The sequence below is a fragment of the Saimiri boliviensis genome, chromosome 1 (genome assembly GCF_048565385.1).
Source record: "Saimiri boliviensis isolate mSaiBol1 chromosome 1, mSaiBol1.pri, whole genome shotgun sequence".
Taxonomy (NCBI): domain Eukaryota; kingdom Metazoa; phylum Chordata; class Mammalia; order Primates; family Cebidae; genus Saimiri; species Saimiri boliviensis.
The window spans coordinates 139280693-139303349 of NC_133449.1; the positions used below are offsets into that span (position 1 = coordinate 139280693).

Sequence of the window (22657 nt, forward strand, 5' to 3'; positions counted from 1 at the left end):
ACATTTGGGGCCAGATAATTCTTTGTTGTGGAGGCCTGTCTCATGTATTGCAGGATGTTTAGCAGCATCCCTGACTTCTCCCACTACATGCCAGTAGCACTCCACTTCTCCACAATGCGACAACCAAAAATGTCTCCAAACATGGCCAAATGTCCAGTGCAGGGCAAGAGTGCCTTAGACGGAGAATCATGGCTCTAAGTGAAATGATGTTGTGTACTTAAAATGATAACAGAAAGTCTAGAAGAAACAAAGCCTAAGGGATAGAGTTGGTAGGGACCTCACTTTAAACATACTAATTCGCAAGGATTTTGGCTAATGGAATAAGGAAGGCAGAGGAAGCCAGCCTGGGTCCCTGCAGGGTTAAGATCAGAGCAAGCAGTGAAAGGTACATGTGATGTAGAGAACAACTCCTCTACAGCCATGAAAAATCGTTACAGTCTCCTGGATGCATCTGAAGTTTACAATCTCATCTCTTTGCACATAATTTTTCTTTCCATGAAATATCCCATGCCATCTTCATGGGGATTGTGTAAGGCTCACTGGTAGAACAGAAAGTGGAGATGATACATATCAGAGATGGTGAGTATAATGGCGAACAGTATTTACAATATATATATAATTTTTATAGGCCAGTATCATCTTTGCTTTTTAACTAAGCAACTTCTGCTCTGTATCTCCATAAATCCACTGAAATGTCAGATTCTCTCTTCTTCTGTTGTGCCCCTAGAATAAAATTTTATTTTAAGGTACGGTATTAATGTAAACAAATATTTCATCCATTTCCATCTTAAGTTCTGGAAATACTAAAAGCATACATATTTAATGCACCAGTCTGTAACCTAACTCTTTTCAGAGAGGGTAACAATCTATAAATGAATACATATGCTCATTTCATTCCCTGATCAAAGAAAACATATATATGTGGAACATAAACATATATAGAACATCAATATAGTGGAACTATATTTGAACTTTAAAATTCTGGTTTTAAAGTGTTAATGCATTGCATACAGCACATTCCATTGGTTTAAAGTAAATGAACGCAGACACACACAAACACAAACTGAAATAAAAATGAAACGTACATTTGAAATATATTTGGTTAAACTGAAGTGATTCCATTGACGCTCTAATTTCATCCCAGGCCTAACAATAGGAAATCCACATGAATTATTAACAACTGTGTATAGCATTGAGGTTTTCCTATGTGGATAACAGCAATTAGAAATTTAGGAATGCTGGAATGTACTCATGAACTAATCAAATCAAGATGCCCAGTGGTTCTTTTTCTTAGAATGTTAACAAAGTTTGCCGTCATAGCTTTGCACTTCATAGAAATACTTACTTGTTGACTGACTGAAAGAATATTTCAATCCTCACTTATGAATGTTCACAATAGAAGTCTGATTAATTATTATGTGACAGAAATACAATGCTTAAGTGATGGTACTTTAAGTCATGGTACTTTTCTTAAATATGCTTACAACACATCATAACCACTTACTGTCTCCTCTGCAGAGTAGAGGCCCCAGTTTATAAGCAGCTTCTGAATGCGGTCGGCCTGTGTCTGTGATGACAATCTTAGTTACTGGAAGATGTTCTTTATAAGAAAGCAATCCAGTGTCATTGGTCCTAAAAGGCAATACCAACCACAAAATTCTTAAGACATTTTAATAGTCCTTATCGCATTGCAAAACCAAGATGTTCTGAACTAAATTTGCACCCACAAAAGAGTAAGGATCCCATCACTCATCTGAGCACATAAAAACAGAATGACATACAATTTCTTTAATTTGTTATTTATTGTTATTATTATTTTGAGACAGGGTCTCACTCTGTCTCCCGGGCTAGAGTGCAGTGGCACCGTTCTGGCTTACTGCAACCTCCTCCTCCTGGGTTCAACCAATTCTTGTGCCTCAGCCTCCCAAGTAGCTGAGATTACAGATGTGCACCACCGCACCCAGTTAATCTTTGTATTTTTTGGAAAAGTCAGGGTTTTGCCATGTTGGCCTGGCTGGTCTTGAACTCCTGGCCTCAAGTGATCTGCCTGCCTCAGCCTCCTAAAGTGCTGGAATTGTAGGCATGAGCCACTGTGCCTGGTCAAAACAATGCCATTTTAATGTCTCTTGTAGAAAGTATGTAATAGAGAATACAAAATATAGGATACTGTTAAAAATAGAACACAGTGGGAGATTTTTTAATTCAATAGACCATTTTCTACCTTTTGACCTAAATTGATTAATACATTAACATTTAGTGTAATGATGGATACCGCTTTTGAGGTCTACCATTTTGCTATTTCTTCTGTTTCTCCCACGTGATTTCTTGTACTTCTGTTTTCCTTTGCTGCCTCCTCTTGGTTTTCTATACTTTTTGTATTTCGTTTTATTTTCTCTATTCACTTTTTAGCTACGTTTGTTGACTGTATTTTAATGTTTGCTTTACAGATTAGAAAATAAATTCTTAGTTTATCACAGCCTATTTAGACATTATGTTTTTTAACAACCAAAATGTTCAAAGCTTGCTAAGGGATAATTCATTTAACACTGCTCCATCCCCCACACACATACTTATTCTTTGTTCGGTTGTTGTAATATATTTTAAATGCATGTGTTATAAATGTTATAATAAAATTAAACAGTAAATTTAATTTTTAATTAAGAAAACAATTTAAGCACTGGTTTTTATATTTACCAACATATTTGCAATTTCCAGTGCTTTTTATTTCTTCCTGAAGATCTGAGTTTTCATTCATGTTATTTCTCTTTAGCCTGAAGAATTTCTATTACAATTTGTTATTTCAGATACTCTTTCTATTCTAAAATTTACCTTTTGTTCCATTTTATAGTTCTCGCCTATTGTTTTAAAATATCCTTTGCCTACACATTGTGATTATTTTTGCCTTTAAGTTTTCAAATATTTTCGTAATAGTTGCTGTAAAATTTCTGCCTGACAATTCAAATATCAGTACCCCAAGGTTTCTTTATGATGACTGCTCTTAATTTCTTGACTTTAGATCAAAATGTACTCTTTTTTGAATATTCAGTAATTGTTATAACATATGGTATATCATGATATATTCTAAAGATTCTGGATTTTGTTATTCTTTAAAGATTTCATTTTTGTTTTCATAGGCAGTTAAATCACAATCTTATCACAATACATTGCCACTGCTTGGTCTGGCAATTCATTAGTTAGAGGCTGTGTGAATTTTGCTTAGTTTCCAATTCTAGCACTCAGATCTGGGACATAGTTTTTGCTGTAAACACATGGGCAGTTTCTGCCTACATCTGGTTGCTCTCTGCTTATTTCAAGTGGTTGTTTTGATAACATTTTTTCCTGGATTTACAACAATTATCTGAGAAGGGTTAGTTCTATGCAAGTTACTTCACCATTAGCAGAATTTCATATGAGAAGTTTTACAATCTTATTTTTTAAAGTCATTTTTAATTAGCAATATGTTATAGAAGCATTGGAGAGTTATTGATGATTAGGTAAATTTTTACTGTTGTTAAGCATTACTACTAGCCTTCTATTTATATTTTAAAATATAATATGACTGTATAGCATTTTTTGTGAAGATACTGAGAAGAACAGGGTGCTTTCCAAAGGGAGTAGAAATTTTGAAAAATGAGAGTTTGAGTGACAGAGACACTATTCTTCACACCAAACATGTAACACTAAAAGTGCTATTCCAAAAGAACTACATATATATAACATAATCTTGAGGTTTCCCAACTAAATAAATATTATCTAATTCAAATTACAACCTCAATTAACAGCAGATTTATCCCCGTAATCAATAACAACATCATTCATATCAACATCCAGATTGACTGTGAATATTTGTTAAAAATAAGTCTTCTGTACAGGTTCAGTTGCTTAGCAATGTAACATATACATACGTTATGCTAAAATGTAGATATAAACATTTAAAATATTTTCACTTTACGAATAACAAATAAGACCAGTATACATGCCAACTCTGGTCTCAAATACTAACAATGTCTTTTTTAATGTTTTCAAATAAAGAACACATATATAAGCTTCTTTTCTACTTACAGGAATATTTTAAATTTGATTTTAAAATTCCTAAAATGTTACTGATTTCATTTTTCAAAATATAATCCACAGAACATTAGTTCTTTGTGGTATGATTTGTCTTTCTAAAAGCATAAAAGAAATGCATTATAACTGTAGCAAATTTTAAAGGTTTTATAGGTAGATTATTGAAGAAATGTGCTTTGGCTGTAAATATACTCTCAAGATAACAGAATACCTACTCATATATAGTTTTAAATGGAATAATAATTAATTCCCCATGTAACAGGTGTCTCTATTGGATTATCAAATTTAAATGTACATAACTTATGGTCCATTACAGAAAATAACTCAAAAAGGCATTGACTTAACACTTAGAATTATATTGAGTATACCAAGCTTCACCAAAACATACCTTTATCTAATCCCTTCATTGCACTAACTTGTTCAGTATCTGGCTAGCTATACATTGAGAGATTAATTTTTTTAAATAAACGTTTTCTTGCATAAAGAAATCATATGGAAATCACCATTCATTCCAGTCAGCATCACAATTGCAGTAATACTGAGAATCAATGCAGTTTCCCTCTAATCCACAAGTACATTTTTGAAGATCAGGCGAGGAACCTCCCCAGTAGGTTTGTGTTTCATTGGTCCTTCCTATCCACCAGCTCAGAGGGGTTCCATCTGAAAGACAAACGTGAAAAATGTGACATATGCTTTATGTCCCATCACCTTTTCTCCCGGTATAATTCCCTTTCTTCCAAAGTCATCAAAAAGAATAAAAGGACAAAGAGAGAAAGAATGATTTGATTTAAGGATACACAAAACACTATAATTGATGGCATTTCCTTAAGACAACTTTTTTTAAATAAAAAAGTTATTATTTAGGCTTCAATGACATTTGTTCTTGAGCAGAAAAAAAAAAAAACAGCAGTTTCTCTTTAACTTAGGCATGATAGTAAAAAATGGATTGAGAGCAGCTCTCATATACAATGTCTTTAAAAGTAATTTTGAAACAAGTTAGCATCAAAATATAAATCATAGTAATTAACATACCAAAGCAAAATTGATTTGAAATCATGAAAAGCCCATTAAAGCATTATGGAATGTTATGGAATGTCCCTGATTTGTCTTAATAAATTTATTGTCTAAAATTATCCTAGCTGTTTAATAAACATTAGTCATGGTTTGGCACTCCCTTGTCATGATTTAAGAATTATTTGGAAGTATATATTTTATCTTACATTTAATGGCTTTGGTATTTATTTAAAGACTGCAAAAATAACACTGAAAAATCTTCATGATGGAAGTGAATATTACACTCAAAAGAAGTTTCCCTCAGCCAAATCATCTCTTTCTACGATAAATGTTCAGCTACCAGCTCCTTTTCAGAGTTAAGACTAAATATAATGCCAAGGAACTAGAGCAAGGAACAAACAGAACATCTAGGCAAGGATTTTCAGAAAAGGAAGTGAAGCATTTAGCCAATCTATCATGGAAAAAAACAAGTATGGAGAATAAACTGTAGTCATCCAAGAATCAGGGAATGAGAAGAATGTAAGCAACATCGAATCAGTCAGCTTCTCAAAGGTGCTTGATCATTTTTCTGTAGACTTTCAAACCTTTAAGTTGTCACCATTAGCCCTACTGAGCATCTGGGATTTTTTACTAATTTCTCCCTTGCTTACAAATGCCAAGGCTCATTTTAACTTACTATTAGATAACCCCTTTGCTAATGCTGACAGCCTCTCTCCCAGGATTATTATGCAAGCCAGTCTGGTCACATCAGAAAAAAAAAAAAAAAGCAAAGAGTTATCAGAAGCTGTGTTATGCATAAATACATTAATAAGAAGAATCTTCATCTTTTTTAAATTACATGATTAGCCCTTCACCAGAAGGTGAAAATTACTTGAAACAATTAATAAATATATTTCAATATACTGCTGAAAACGTTATGTTTTCATAGAATAGAAAGAAAAATAAATTGTTATTCTTAAATACTGAACTATATTACCACATCTAAATTTTTTGTCTTCCCTACAAAATAAAAATCACTGAATGTTTTTTAAGGTGTCAGACTTTGGTTCAATCTAAGACTTTTTTAAAAAATGTACTAAGAAATTTACATAAGTATAGAAATGAATTTTTTAAATCCTGAGAAATAAAAATTAAAGGTAAAAGATACCTGTGGATATGGTAGGACATTCCACTTCCCATAATTAAAATCCTAAATGACTTGAGCATTCCCATTAATCATCCCTCCTATGTGCTGAGTCACAGATCCTCAGCAGCTGAAAACATATTTTCATACACATTTCACTTCATTCATTCACATATGGCATCATTATCACTTGACACTAAATCACCAAGATCTGAAACTCTAAATATAGCTTGTCTGAAAACAACTTCCTGTTCTTCCCCATTATATTTCTTACCGTGACCTCAGAATCCAATTGTTCCCTCTCTTTTATGTCTCTCCACCTCAAATCTATCCTACATGAATCATGAGGTCACCAACCTGAGAAAAAAATGTGTGTATTTAGCCAAGATTAGTATCCCCTGTTCCACACCTTTCTGGAGTTGACTTTCTAAAACTGGTTCTTGAGTCTGAAATACCAAGCAAGCATTTTTTTTTTTTTTTAAGTGCACAGGCACAACTGGCCTTAAAAATGGGGATTCCTTCACATTCTGTCAACCCCTGTATTAGTCTATCTTCATGCAGTTAATAAAGACATACTCAACTGGGTAATTTATAAAGAAAAGAGGTTGGGTGGACTCATCATTCCACATGCCTGGGAAGCTTCACAATCATGGTGGAAGGCAAGAAAGAGCAAAGTCACGTCTTACATGGTGGCAAGCAAGAGAGCTTGTGCAGGGGAACTCCCACTTATAAAACAATAAGATCTCATAAGACTTATTCACTGCCATGAGAACAATATGGCAGAAACCACTCCATGATTCAGTTATCTCCACCTGGCCCTGCTCTTGACATGTAAGGATTATTACAATCCAAGGTGGGATTTTGGTAAGGACACAGCCAAACCATATCAACTCCCTTTACTCTGTGTGGTGTTTGCTCACCAGTCCCTCAGGTATTCTGCTTTCTAGTTCTGTTACAGCTTGACTTCTTTGTCAACTTTGATAACCATCCTTCTTTTCATATTTTCTTATGTTTTATTTTTCAGCTCTGCAGTAAAATTGACAAATACAAATTGTATACATTTAAGGTGTGCAAAGCAATGTTTTCATGTATACAGTAAAATGATTACTACAGTCACACTAATTAACATATTCATCGCTTCATACAGCCACTTTATATTTTTATGGTGAGAATACTAAGATCTACTCTCTTAGCAAATTTCAAGTGTAAAATAATACATTGTTGTTAACTATAGTCATCATTCTGCATACTACATCTCCACAATGTATTCATCTCACAACTGCAAATTTATACCCTTTGACCAACATCTCCACACCAACCTCCTCCCCCAGAAACCACTCTTTTACTCTGTTTCTACGAGTTCAACTCCTTTAGGTTCTATATATAAGTGGGATCACAAAGTATTTCTCTTTCTGTTTCTGGCTTCTTTCACTCAGTATAATATCCTTCGCTATCTTGAGATGTTTTCACTCCCATGTTCATTGCAGCTTTATTCACAATAGCAAGAGATGAAAAAACCTAAGTGTCTATTGATGACTGGATAAAGAAAGTGTGATATATATACATGTACACACACACAATGGGATATCATTCATCCTTAAATAGAAGGAAGTCCTACCATTTGTGACAAAAAAGATGAACATGAAAGGCATTATACTAAGTGTAATAAGCCAAACACTGAAAGACAAATACTGTATGACCTCCTTTTCCACATAATGACTGAATTCCTTTTGTTCCAGAGCGTTCATTTACCCTCCATAATTATCATTCTTTTTTTTTTTTTTTGAGACGGAGTTTCTTTCGTTACCCAGGCTGGAGTGCAATGGCGCAATCTCGGCTCACCGCAACTTCCGCCTCCTGGGTTCAGGCAATTTTCCTGCCTCAGCCTCCTGAGTAGCTGGGATTACAGGCACGCGCCACCATGCCCAGCTAATTTTTTGTATTTTTAGTAGAGACGGGGTTTCACCACATTGACCAGGATGGTCTCGATCTCTTGACCTCGTGATTCACCGGCCTCAGCCTCCCAAAGTGCTGGGATTACAGGCGTGAGCAACCGCACCCGGCCCTTAATTATCATTCTTATTCTTCTTAGAATACTCTTCCAGATTTGCTTATCAGCTTTTTTACTCTAAGATGAATATTCAGCAACAAGGAACAGCACATTACATACTAAACTGTGTATGTTCGCTATGGCCACAACGCTCTGGAGAGCCAGAAATGAGGGAATCCCCTGATGCACTTTGTATGTGCTATGCCAACTAATCATCACTGCACCCCTATGAGGCTGGTATCATTGGCCCCCATTTCAGAGAGAAGAAAACAAAGACTGAGATTCATTAACCATTCATCCATTTCATGAATCAAAGTTTCATCTATCTAAGTTCTAGACGCACCTAACCAATGACAAACACACCCACACCTCCAGCTGTAAATCCTATGCTGTTCACACTACAACTGTCTGGTCCTCGATTGCACACAGAATCGAGGTTTCAGGAGGAGATAAGTTTTGGGTGGGTACCAGCAAGATGGGATTAGAGGGGTAGAGGCCAAATGAGAACATTCTGAAAAAGGAAAAGGAGGAGAAGCCAAAAGGAGAAGAACGGCAAGGGGGAATTCAGTCACAGGGGAGAAAATGGTCTGATTTGTAGTGGGTGGAGAGTAAAGAGAGGCTTCATCAGAAAAGCAGGGTTCAAATGTCAGAACAACAATTCAGCATTTTTGCATGATCTCTATGACATACACTATTCCTATATGAAACAAATTTCTCCTTAAATTCTTGTCATTCTATCTGGAACTCCAACCCGTCTTAGGACAACAGGAGCGAACATGAAAGAAGTGGCTTTATTGTACAGATGTCTTAAAATGTTCTCTAACATGTGGGATCAAGGTTGCATAAGCAGGGTGGACACAGAATCTGCAATTCCCGGATCCAGCAGAAGAGGCTATGAAGGACAGACAAAAAACAGAAAGGCAGCAGAGTTTCTTCAATAGAACTGTGTTTCTTAAAAATGGGAGCAGCATTCTTAAAGGTTAAGTTACTTCACAGAGTAATATTTTGGATTTTGCATTGGATGGTTATAAGAGAGGAAGAGATGGCAAGCTGAGAGGCAAGGTGGGAAGCTCTTGCTGTAACTTCAAGAATTAGCTCGTTAAGGCCTACTCTAAGGCAGATGTGGTAGGAACAGAGGCTCTGACATAGTGAGATGCTCTAAAGAAAGAAAGCATGAAACCAAAACCAGAACTCAGGAGCAGACTGGTTATTCATAGCAGAATCAATAAAGAGTTAAGGTGTTTTTCTGATTCCTCCTTGAACTAGTGAATCAACTGTGTTTCTGGCAGTCTTTTCTAATTTTCAATTATACCCAGAGGCCGTCAACAATCCATGAAAAAGAGGTACATAGAATACTCACTTCCAAAAAACTAAGCCCTATTTTTATTAGCTGTTTTCCATGATAAAACAAACCTTAGATGTCACTTGCCCTTTATCAGGGATAAACACCGTGCATTCACTGTGTATCAGAAGGAGGCATTTGCTGTATAGTTATCCAATTAAGAACAGGAACAGAGTTTAAAAGCAATCAAGGCTTTGAATAAAGCTTAGTGTAAATTGACCTTGTTCTTTTCTTCAGGCAAAAGCATCTTTGTGACTTCCAGACTGTGACACGTTTACTAAGTATGCAAGATCCTATACCCTCAGTAGCTATATGCCACCACTTTGCAGAATTAAAATCCTCAGGAGCTAGTTGAGTGCGTGTATGATGTGATGGGTGTGCAGCCAGACAGACACCATGGTTTACTTACCTTGCTTATTGACGAGCCGTGACTTCTTGCAGTAGTAAGTAAGCTCCTGTTCACAGTGTTCCGCACGGTTAATAGTGGCCTGGAGTTGCTCCATGCTGGCCACATACTCGAAAAACCCAGCATACGGGTTCTCTGGATGAGTGTTTCTGACTCTTGTTAAGTCAGAGCCGTTGTGCTGTATGATGGTCCATGCGGTTTCTTGTATGCAGAAATGGGGGGAGAAAGAGAGGAGACCATCACTAGTCTGCAAAAGTTAAAATAAATAAAGAAGATCAAAATCACCTTTTATCTGAGTCAAATTTTTCTAGTCATCAAATCTCTCTGAGCGGTAGAATCAACGCAAATGGATTCTCAGAATTTTTAAACTATGGAAAGTGATGATTTTTCCTGAAATACATACTATTGCCATGCATTTACAGTGATTTTATTTAGCTCTCTCATATAATTTAGCCACACAATATTTACGATGAAAAATATTTGGAAATCTGATTACTTTTTGGGATGTATTTTATTTCACTGAATCTGATATTCTAGCTTTTTAAAGATGCATCATTATTTTATTTCACTGCAAGAAAGGAAAAAATGCTGCCTAACTACAAAATATTATTCATCATTGACATACTCAAAATCCAGTGATGTCACAATATGAAAAAAAGGTGCATATTAGAATTCATGAAATATTTTCTATTATATAAAATAAGCAGTGACTTTTCTACTCTTAACAACTATTCGTGGTATCAGCAAAAATAAAGTCAAAATTTCATAGCTCTCTACATACCTGTCTTTAGTCAACATTTAATTATCAGTGTGCATCTTTTAAAAATTGAATTTGAAATAGTCATTTTGATATCATGTGATCTGCGCAGTTAGGCAGTACAATAGGAAGTAATTTTTTTAAACTGAACACATCTGACACAGCATCTCAACTAACACAAAAGTCAAATATCTTGGAGTATCTACCCAAGTTATCAGTATTGGTACCTGAATGTCCATAAACATTTCCATCATACTGATAACCAAAATTTCTTAGATGAAATCAAACCCCACAATGTTTATAACAGATGATAGGCATATGATATCTGCCCTTCAACTTTACCAGAAATAGACTTTATACTCTATTTTCTGTGATATATGCAAAGAACAGATGAATCAAAAAGCCTCTGATTTAGTAGGCAAAAAAAAAGATTGAAAGTTGTCAAAACTCCACTATATATGTGCTGTTAAGTCCCACAACTCTTCTATATTACAGCGGAATATCCCAGATTGGAGAAAAGTAGTAACAGTAGGAAAAACTGCCCCCCAACTCCATCTTTTTAGCTAAGATATTCACATGGATCAACAATCAAAATAAGGAGGTATACTTTGAAAATTTCATTGCCAATCCTTTCCCAGTCATCAGAGTTTGGACTAGAGAGGCAGGCTAAATGAGGCAGGACTAACTTCACAGCCTTACTGCCTTCCATGTGTGGATTATTATTTTTCTGTGAAAATGTGACATGGTAAAAGCCCCATAAAACTGCACACCTCAACCATACCTCGGCTTTCTATTGAAACTGCTCTGTAACTTAAATGTGACAGGCAAGCAGTCCAAAACCACGCCATCTTGGCCCCTGTGACTTGTAATAAGTAATTAAGGACTGTGATTTCCACCCTACCCAGACAATGTGTAAACAAATGCCAATCTTGACTTTTGTGAACCACTTAAGTAACAATTAGAATGTCAAAAGTCCCCTGGCTCCCCGGAGTGTCCGGAGCCTCTCACCCTCATCTCCGCCCAGGAGGTGATTTACAGAATCCACTAGCCCTCACCACACCCCTGCCCCTCACCCTCACTCCCGAGGTGGTTTTATGGTTATAAAAAGTCTTGACACCTTCCTTTGGGGCCACAGGTTAGAAAGACGCGAGTCCTCCGTGGCTGCCGGCAATCAAGACTCTGCAATTTGGCATACTTTTGTCTTGGTGTTGACTGTCTATGCTCAGGCCAGTACCACAAAACGACAGCTGTTATTTTTGTATTTCCCACTTGCATTTCAGTTCACCCGTTATCAGTAGAACATTCTCAAAGAGAACTTAATCTACGACCCGAAGAAATTACGGGTGGCCAGAAGTACAACGTCTAAATCATCAAGAGATCTGAGGTACAGATCTGGCATGAATCTTGTACCCTTAGGAAAGTCAGGTAGAAAAGATCTGAGCCTCCTTTTCAAATTTGGAAATTAAATTGGCAGAATAAGGTCTGAAATTCTATAATTTGAGCCAGCTCAACCTTGGCTATTAGAAGTTTAAGGCTATTATTAACTAGACAAATCTGACGGCCTAGCCTCTGTTGGACTCTGTTTCTATTGTTCAAAAAAACTATTCACCTTTTCTTGTGGTCAATCAATGGTATGCAAGAAGAAGCTTAACTCTGGCTGAGTAGCTACCAAGAGAGGTGGACAATATACCTGCTTGAAGTCTTTGTCTCTTTCCCTTCTGGATCACACTGAGAGAGACTTCCCTGCAGTTTTGCATCCACTGGGTCACAATTAACACCTGATTCTAAAGGTTTTTAAAGGTGTTGCAAGAGATTCAAGGCCATAGTGCATGGCAGCCATTAAAGAGTAGCTCATATAAACATTTCCTTTTAAAATTCTAAAATATTTCAACATTATGATAGTTCCTGTAAGTGATTTTATTCTCTAATAAAAAGCATTACAAGGTATGATGTTAAACAGATGCCACACTTTTCAGTCCATCTAGATTTCCAGGGCAGAAAAGACAATCAAATCGTCACAATAGATTTTGAGCAACAGAGATAGATGCCTTAAAAGGTAGGTTCCAAAGCTCATCTGAAAATCAAAAGCCTCAAATCAGAGTTTCTTTACTGTTCTTTCAGACATGATTGAGTGATCTTAAGTTTCTACAAATACCTATTTAGAAATAAGAGTGGTAAAAGACATAGACTTCCTCACAATTTGTATTTCAATACTTCGTCCTTGATTTTATTGGTCTTTCCCACCAGTCTGCAAGCTGTATGAGAACAACAGTAGTTTCTGATATGCTAACAATCCTATCTCCAGCACATAGCACAAGGCTTGATACAAAATGCAGAAGACATTTGTTAAAGAAATAAGGGAATAAATGAATGAATAAAAAACAATGCATTGTCTAGATTAGAGCACAATCTCCTAGGTTATCTGATTCAGAGTCTGTGGTGGCTCTGATATTTTTGTTGCCTCTGAGGTATTACATAATTCTATAAATTAGCCGGGCATGGTGACTCATGCCTGTAATTCCAGCATTTTTGGAGGCCAAGGTGGGCTGATCACGAGGTCAAGAGTTCGAGACCAGCCTGGCCAATATGGCGAAAGCCCATCTCTGCTAAAAAAAAAAAAAAAAAAAAAACACCAAAATCACAAAAATTAACTGGGCATGGTGGTGCATGCCTGCCTATAGTCCCAGCTACTTGGGAGGCTGAGGCAGAAGAATCCCTTGAACCCAGGAGGCAGAGGTTGCAGTGAGCTGAAATCGCACCACTGCACTCCAGCCTGGGCAAGAGAGAGGGACTCCATCTCAAAAAAACAAAAACAAAATAATTCTATAAATTGTAGCGAATAAAATTGCAAAATAATGTTAAGTCTGAAACTGTGAAGCGCCCTGAGATGTTACCCTACCTGTGAGTTAAGGAGTTATCTTGCCCATGCACAGATTTTATCTTTCTGTTTATCAATCTACCTACCTACCTGTCTAATCTGTACTAACAGATACAGAGGACCTCTGAATCAGGGACCATTTGCTCATAGAGAATCTCATAAGTATCAATCCCTCATACCTCAGTTTCCCATGTGCAGATGCAGTGAGTGCTAGACATAGCAATGCATGTTTGAGTTGCACCATAAGAGAGGAATCACAAAATTATGAAGCTTAGAGTTACAGAGGGTGTATGGCACATTCTCTCTTCTTCCCCTCTATAAAGTGACAGAGAGACTTTGACTCTAGAATGTCACAAATTTTCTTTTCTTTTTTTTTTTTTTGAGACGGAGTTTCGCTCTTGTTACCCAGGCTGGAGTGCAATGGCGCGATCTCGGCTCACCGCAACCTCTGCCTCCCGGGTTCAGGCAATTCTCCTGCCTCAGCCTCCTGAGTAGCTGGGATTACAGGCACGCGCCACCATGCCCAGCTAATTTTTTGTATTTTTAGTAGAGACGGGGTTTCACCATGTTAACCCGGATGGTCTCGATCTCCTGACCTCGTGATCCACCCGCCTCAGCCTCCCAAAGTGCTGGGATTACAGGCTTGAGCCACTGCGCCCGGCCCCACAAATTTTCTTTAGAGGAGAGAAGATGCAAGTCCTTAGGTTTTTATTACTCTTAGAAAACAAGCAAATGTATCTGGAGGAGAAAAGCCTTTAAACCTCTTCAAAGCAATTCACTATCTCTAACTTACAAGACATATTTAATCATCCTTTAATGTAGGTTGCCAGATCTTTTTTTTTTGTCTTTGCCTAGAAATAAAGGCACTGTCTCCTTAGAACAAATAATTATGTCTGTAGACAAGCACGTTCTACATGGTTGACGTTCTAGTACCTTCCCTCCTCCATGGATGAATCTAGTGTTGCTTCCACAGGCACACTTGTCTCGGTGTTCCTGATGTGTACATGTGTCTATTCTTTGGATTCTCCTTGGAACTGATGGTAATATCTTAATCGATTTCTTTATTAATAATGTATTTTAAAAATCTTTAAAATTTTTTAGCTTTTATTTTCATATCTGCATGAGCATCATGATTTTACTTTATTACAAATTATCTTTTACTAAATGCAAAAAGAGTTGCAGGGTTAAGGAGACATGGAAATAAATAAGAGATGGCTGAAATAGGCAGAAAAATCTATGAAGTTTAAAAACATGGAATGGTAGTTTGCCTACTCACATCTCTCCCTGAAGAGATTTCAATATTTGTAAATAAAGCAGCTGAGTAATTAAGAATTTGATTTACCTTAGGCTAGCTGCTATTTTTGAGTGCGATAACAGTGCAAAGAGAAAACATGCTGTCTAAGCAATACAGTTGCAAAGCTTGCGTTGCTTCTTGCTTAATAGCTGAAGGTGATAGATGTGATAAAGATCGTAAGAGCAGGTAGGCAGTGCTGTGTTAAGGAAAGCAGAGGAGACAGGAAGGGAGACGGCCTTCTGGAGCAAAACTTGATGTAAATATGACTGCATTTGATGGATGATGGACAGTTATTAACCATCATAGCTGTTAAGAAGGCCTTTATTATTGAAATTTCTAAAGTAAAAATAATTATACTGTTAGAAGTCTTATGCTCTCCAGCTTTCTCCTGAAACGGTCTCAGGAGTTCCTATCTTGGAATCACATGGGGTACTTGTTAGTAATGCAGAGACCCAGGCCTTGTGTTCTAAACTTACTGAGTCAGGGGAACTCAACCCAGGAGTCTCGGCAATGGGGCCACAAGAAGGGATGAGTTTAGCCCGTAGAGTTTTCACTTTTAGAAAACCTTCAAAGTCCCTGTTCTGGCACTCATCAATTTCTCCCCTCTCAAACTATCATCCTTACAGTGCAATGTTTGTTATGGGGAAACTTCTTAACATAAAACAATTTCATTATAGAAAAAGCAATGAATTGAGTGAAGAAGAAAACAGTCCTGTATTTCAATAGAGACAGCCACTGGGATTCACCTTATTCTAACTAATTATTTTTAAATTACATTTGGAAAACTCTTTAAAAAGAAATCTCAGCTTTTAACATCATTCGGGAAATTATCCATTCCAAATACAGATTTTTTGTTTGTATCTTTTAGCTTGTAATGCTTAGAGGTATTTTAATACATGTGGAATCATTTGACACTCTAGACTAATAATTGGATTTTTTAATAAGACACATATTTGCAAGTTAGTGATTCAGCATTTTGTCTTGTTTTCACCAGTTATTATACCTGATCTGTATAATTAGAAGATACAGTATTGGCCGCAAGCAATGAAACACTGATGGACAGTAGCGTAGCCCTTTCTAGAGGAAAAACTTTCAGGCTGTGAGAAAACAGAAAACGGTTTCAGTGCTTGATCTATTCCTACCAATATTTTCACCCTGCTACACTTAACCTCCCTGTTTGCAAAACCAGATCAATATGGAGAGTTTTAAGCTATACCTGCTACACTTAACATCCCCCAGTCTTGGCTTCCTCATATGCAAAACCAGATCAATAAGGAAAGTTTCAAGTAGTAACATGTATTTCTCACAGGGTTGCAATACTCTGAGGTTGTCACTTTGGTTTGAATATGTTCAAATATTCCAGAGCTACTGGAGACATTTAGCTGTCTCTGGGTATCTGTGTTTCTGAACATCTTGCTATTCACGTGGCTTTAAATTTTCTGAATGTCTTCTTTTTCGTTAATACTTTTAAATAATCTTGTTGAAGCACCTTTAATCTCTGCATACTAACAGTGACTCTAGTCTTTTTTTTTTTCCATTTCTCCCATCTTTGGCATCTATGACCCATTTGACCTCATTTCAAAATCTTAGCTCCTCAAATGTGAAATCTGTTCTCTCTCTCTTCACATATACATATACACACTCTTCAGGTCTCCTAGAATTGTTGAGACTTAACTACAATTTTTTCCTTAAATAATTTGTTTATCAAAGACATATCTTGTATAATAAGTTACATTAATTTGCTATGTAATATAAAAATGTAAATGTTGATTTAATTGAAATAAAATAATTATTCAATATAATAAAATTGATAATTTCATTATCATTTAGATAATAACACATATGGTCTATAAATTACTAAATTATTGCCAATAATAAACGTAAGATATAGATATATAGTCGATATTCATTACACGCAGATTCTCATTATTTGTGAATTTGCCTAATTGTTAAAATTTGTTTGTAACCCTAACACTTTCATAGTTAGTTGTGAACACATAGAGGGCCACAAAAATGTGGGCTGCCTGACATTCACATATCCTGTTACAGGTGAACATGGAAACACTGTTTTGTTTTGTTTTCTTCTTTTTTTTCTTTGAGACAGAGTTTCGCTCTTGTTTCCCAGGCTGGAGTGCAATGGCACAATCTCGGCTCACCGCAACCTCCGCCTCCTGAGTTCAAGCAATTCTCCTGCCTCAGCCTCCCAAGTAGTTGGGACTACAGGCGCGCACCTCCATGCCCAGCTAATTTTTGTATTTTTAGTAGAGATGGGGTTTCACCATGTTGACCAGGATGGTCTCGATCTCTTGACCTCGTGATCCACCCGCCTCAGCCTCCCAAGGTGTGTTTTCTTGTTTCAGCTCTCATACTATAGACAAATGTCTCATTTGTGGTCTATTACATGCCAGATTTTTTGCATTTTTGTGCTATTGCTTGGTTCTTTTGCTGTTTAAAATGCCCCCCACTCCCAGAAATGTTGTTGAGTGTTCCTAAACACAGAAGGCTGTGTGCACTGAGGCTTATAAAGAAAATGTGTGTGTTAGATAAGCTTTGTTCAGGCATGAGTTACAGGGCTCTTGGCCATGAGCTCAATGTTAATGAATAATCTTAATGAATCAATGATATGTATTAAATAAGGCGTCTTTAACCTGAAACACACATAAAACAAGATTATGTATTGATTGTTGGATGAGACTGTTGTGACCAGAGACTTGCAGGAAACTCATCTTACTGTGTTTCCCCTGAGGAGTAATATGTTCAGTGTTTTCAAGTCCAGTGACCCTGGTTACTTTATGGAACATAACTATTGCAAATAATGAGAATGGACGAGGGGCGTGTGTGTGTGTGTGCTTCTTAAACCTTCAGAGACTAGAGATATTCATCTATCACTGTAATTTTAGAATCAAACTTTATATAACATGTGTATCTGTATAGCTCCAGATGCATTTATGGGAACACAGAATTTACAGGTTTGCAGTGGTAGACTGTTACATAAATCTCACTCAAAATCCAACCTATCCAAGTTGGTAAAAAAAAAAAACAATAAAACATTTTGACACTAGAATTCATATCTTACATTTGTAAAGTCTTCTTTTCTCTCTCTCTCTGTAAAGTCCTCTCACCTGTGTTTAATTCTTACATACCAAAGTTGCCAGGGCATACTAAAGTTTGAGAACCATAAAGCCTAAAACAGAGATTCCCAAACATAAGAATAATTTGGAAAGATCCATGATGATATTATTTCCATTGTCCCACCTCAGTGGTTGCACTGAATCAGAATCACCTGCTGTGCTGTCTGTGCATTCATACTGTACAGGCAGGGGACCTTCATTGAGAAGACAAATATATAGGAACCAACATTTGTTTTAGGTTGTTTTGCTGTACAGGGCAATGTCCTCAATGGTTGGGAGACAAATGGAAGGCACTAGTTTGTGTTAAATGAAAAATCTTTGAAGACACATTCTGTAGCAATTTCTGCCAAAATATGTGTTGGCACAGAATTTGCCATGACCTGCGGTTTTTAGAACTACACATTCATTAGTATAAAGAGGCTGCTGCTCCCATATTCAAATGCCTACTCAGAATCTTGTTTGAAGGTAGAAAAACAGACATCTCAAACTCAAAAAATATGTAAAACAGAGCTTACGATCTTTCACCTTAAACCTTTTCTGATCACACCTTAAATAATGGCAGTTCAAACAGACACTATTGCCCAGAGCAAAAATTGTGTCATTATTTTTGGCTTTTTGTTTTCTCACACCTCACAAGTATGCAAAGAGAAAAATCTAACACTTTCCCCGCCCCCAATCTACAGTGCTTTTATCTGATGCAATCAGTCCTGGATTTTTGCATTACTTGAAATGGTCTCCCAACTCTTAAAAGTACAATATGCATAGTCTCCTCACTCCCTTCCTACCCGTGTTCCCGAAGAAGCATTCCCTAACCCAGGAGCAGCTGCAATCCAATTAAAGGAAGTCAGATTGCTTCCCATCTTAAAACTCCTTACTGTCTTAACTCATGTCACAGTAAAAAAGCAAAAATCGGCCGGGCGCGGTGGCTCACACCTGTAATCCCAGCACTTTGGGAGGCCAAGGCGGGTGGATCACGAGGTCAAGAGATCGAGACCATCCTGGTCAACATGGTGAAACCCCGTCTCTACTAAAAATACAAAAAATTAGCTGGGCATGGTGGCACGTGCCTGTAATCCCAGCTACTCAGGAGGCTGAGGCAGGAGAATTGCCTGAACCCGGGAGGCGGAGGTTGCGGTGAGCCGAGATCGCGCCATTGCACTCCAGCCTGGGTAACAAGAGCGAAACTCCGTCTCAAAAAAACCAAAAACAAAAACAAAAACAAAAAGCAAAAATCTTACATTACAGTTATGCACCCATATTCTTCCCCTCCCGACCCCACTTGACTCTCCTGTCTTACCACTCCCCACTTACTCATCATACTCCCGGTACCCTGGGTTTCATGCTGTTTTCTGAACACATATCCACTGAATGGTATGGTTGCCAATTTTAAGTACCAAATCTTCCTTTGTAACACCTCCTGCCTCAATGCAGAATAATACTACTCTTTTCCTTTGGTTTTGCTCCATAAAATGTTGACTTCCTAACACAGCATTGTTCAATGTAACCTTCAGCAAATGATAAGGTTCCACATCTATGATGATATACTCCATGCCAGCCACGGGAGGCTATTAAGCAGTGAAAATACAGCCAGGGAGACTGAGACAGTAAACTTAAAAAAAGAAAAATACAAACAGGGTCTCACTATGTTGTCCAGACTGGTCTCAAACTCCTGAGCTCAAATCATGCCCCCACTTTGGCCTCCCAAAGTCCTGGGATTACAGGTGTGAAACACTGCACCTGGCTGTAATTTAATCCTATTTTTGTTATTAAATTTAAGTTAAAAATTTTTAAATGCAGTCATTTTGTTTTGTAATTAATTTTAATTAAATTAGAATTTAAATAGGCATGTGTGCTCATGGCTACCATGCTGGAGAGCACAGTTCGTCTAGAATTTATCTGTGTGTGTGTGCGTGTGTGTGCGTGTGTGTGCTTAATGAGGAAGAGATTAGTACTCCTTTTATTGACATTTAAGTACAATTTCAATCAGTACTACTGGTTGAAAAGACCATCTTTCCTTTGCTATGTATCAATGCCACTTTGGCAATAAATCAATTATCCATATATGAGTGAGTGTTTATACATTCTCTATTTTGCTTTTATTGGTCTATTTGTTTATCTTTGAGGCAGCTACATACAGCTTTACATAGCATATCAGCATAATGTCTTTATCAGGCAGAGTTGAACCTTTTAAATCTGTTCTTCAAGACTGATTGACTTGGCTCTTCTTGTCTCTTTGCATTTACTCATGAATTTTAGAATATGCCTGTTGATTTTCACCAAAATAACCACACTAACCTGCAAGCAAACACCGTGCTTGAATTTTAATTTAGATTTGCACTGAGTCAATATCTAGTTTGCAAGAACTGATATTAGACAATATTGAGTCTTCTAATCAGTAAACATTTAATATTCCTCCTTTTTTTTAGGACATTAGGTCATCTAAAGGGTGTTTTATACTTATCTGTGTAGAAACCTTGTACGTCTCTCATTAGATTTACTACCATATGTTTGAGAATTTTTATGCTATTGAAAATATGATCTCCTAAAAGCATATTTTCTAATTTTTACTGCTGATGTACAAAATAAAATTAATTTTATATTTGACAATGACAATCCTAATCATAATACTTTATCTGTAAACTGTTTAGAGTATTTTAATATATAATCTGATTAACTACAAATAATGAGACTCTTAGTCTTTTTTCCCCCAATGCTTATGTTTTCCATTTCTTTCTCTTACTTTATTACACTGTCTAGGACCTCCAATACAATGGTGAAGAGAATGGTATTAATGCTGGTGACAGGAAAAGCTTTCCAATTCCACTATAAACTGTAATATATGCTGTAAGGTATTCTGGTGGGCACTGTTTATCAAAATGAGAAAACTTCCTTCTATTGGCCATTTGTGGAATGTTTTAAATTAAGAATTAATGCTGAATTTCATCAAACACATTTCCATGATTATTAATTTTTATGTAAACTTATGTAAGTAAAGAATTCAAGAAGATGTAAACCTTATGTTTACATACATTTGAAAAGTAAATATTGTTCAAAGTTTTTACATGTATTAATCTTCTCCCTGAGATGGTCTATCCTTCTTGTTTAGGGACATAATTGGAAATAGTTCTTATTAGATGTTTTAGACAGATACCACACGCGCTAAAAGAGACATTTAAAATCATTACCATGTAATTATTTTTTAAAGATTTATTTTCAGTTCTTCTAAGGAACAACACACATTTTAATCAAGTGGCAAATTAGGTCAACATTCTGCTTATTTCATTTTAATTTTGTGTATTTAAAACATGCATGCAAAGTTAACTGTAAAATAAAAGCTGATTAACTCACCGGTCATATTGCAATATAGAAGAAATGGTTCCAGGGGACCACTTCCATCTGAATCTATATAGTAAAACCCTGAAGCATTTCCTCTGTGCTTATAGGCTTCACATGACTGCTCATAGATAGCTTTAAAAGAAAGAATCAACATTAATGGAATAGCATGAAATGAATCTCTTAACTTTTAATTTGGACATGAAATACTGCGCATCTTGAAATTTAATACGTACATTACTGACTAGGAGAAAAGGCAAAACTTACTTTAAAACAAAACTCAATTATTTTAAAAAAGTAATATGGATGAAAGTGATTTGATGGAAAAAATGAAAATAATTTTATGACTTTTTAATTGCTGAAGGAAAGTGAAATCACTTGTTCAAAATCAAAATTTAGCTACTTTGACATTATGAAGAATAAGGAAAGAAAAGGTAGGTGTTAAATGTTAGAGTCTTATACGTACAATGTCATAACTTATCTTGCGGCACACATTTTGGAATTTCTAATTCTAGTAGCACCTTTTAATAACCTAATGTCTAAGGCACAACAGTGTAACCTCATTAAATAACCTGCCGTTCGCCAATAATTATACAATAGAAACATTTTAAATCATGTTGTAACTATACTTCATTCGTACAGAAAATTAACTATAGATAAAATATTTTTTCATAAAACAAATATCATTCACAAAGCTCCTCATCAATAATTTTTAGAATAATTTACTAAAGAAACTCTCACCAATGCTCTATAATGAGAATCAAGGTAATTAAAATTCGAAGCAGAAGAAATACTTGTATGAACTATGCCCTCAAGTAGTTTCAATGTATTTTTAGATCCATAATTGGATGTTTGGATGTTTTTAATTATATAATATTGTATTTGCCATGTACAAGGTTTCATATTAACACTTGTGTAACAATGCACACCTCTCATTGAGCACTTGGCCAAATACAATGAGAACTTCCATTAAGCGTTTCATTCTGTGAAATGGGAAATAAACAATCCCCTGAATATTCAACCCGGAATCTATTTGAGTTTTGAAAATTATGTTAATGAGTGGTTAGACAACACAAAACAATATGGGTAATTTGTTCAATGTTACCAAGATTTCAAGTAATCATATAAATTTACTTCCACACTTCTCCACAGTGTGACGGTTTTATGTTGTTCCTATTATATATCACACTGATAGAGAAATAAGCATGGATCGTTTTCCAGTCACATCTGCATTTTGTGCACTGACGTGGGCATGTAAAAA

The 22657-nt window shown here is 36.2% G+C and overlaps 1 protein-coding gene across 5 annotated transcripts in view; it reads right to left on the bottom strand.

The window, feature by feature from the left end:
• CNTNAP4 (contactin associated protein family member 4) overlaps positions 1–22657 on the bottom strand; it is a 369359-nt gene that overhangs the window by 141949 nt on the left and 204753 nt on the right. For all 5 annotated transcript variants that reach the window (XM_074404960.1, XM_074404947.1, XM_074404931.1 and 2 more), the window contains 4 exons: positions 21412–21531; positions 10007–10204; positions 4572–4728; positions 1505–1632 (listed from right to left, as the gene is read on the bottom strand). In XM_074404960.1, the coding sequence (XP_074261061.1) occupies positions 1505–1632; positions 4572–4728; positions 10007–10204; positions 21412–21531 (603 nt within the window). The remainder of the gene's footprint in view (positions 1–1504; positions 1633–4571; positions 4729–10006; positions 10205–21411; positions 21532–22657) is intronic.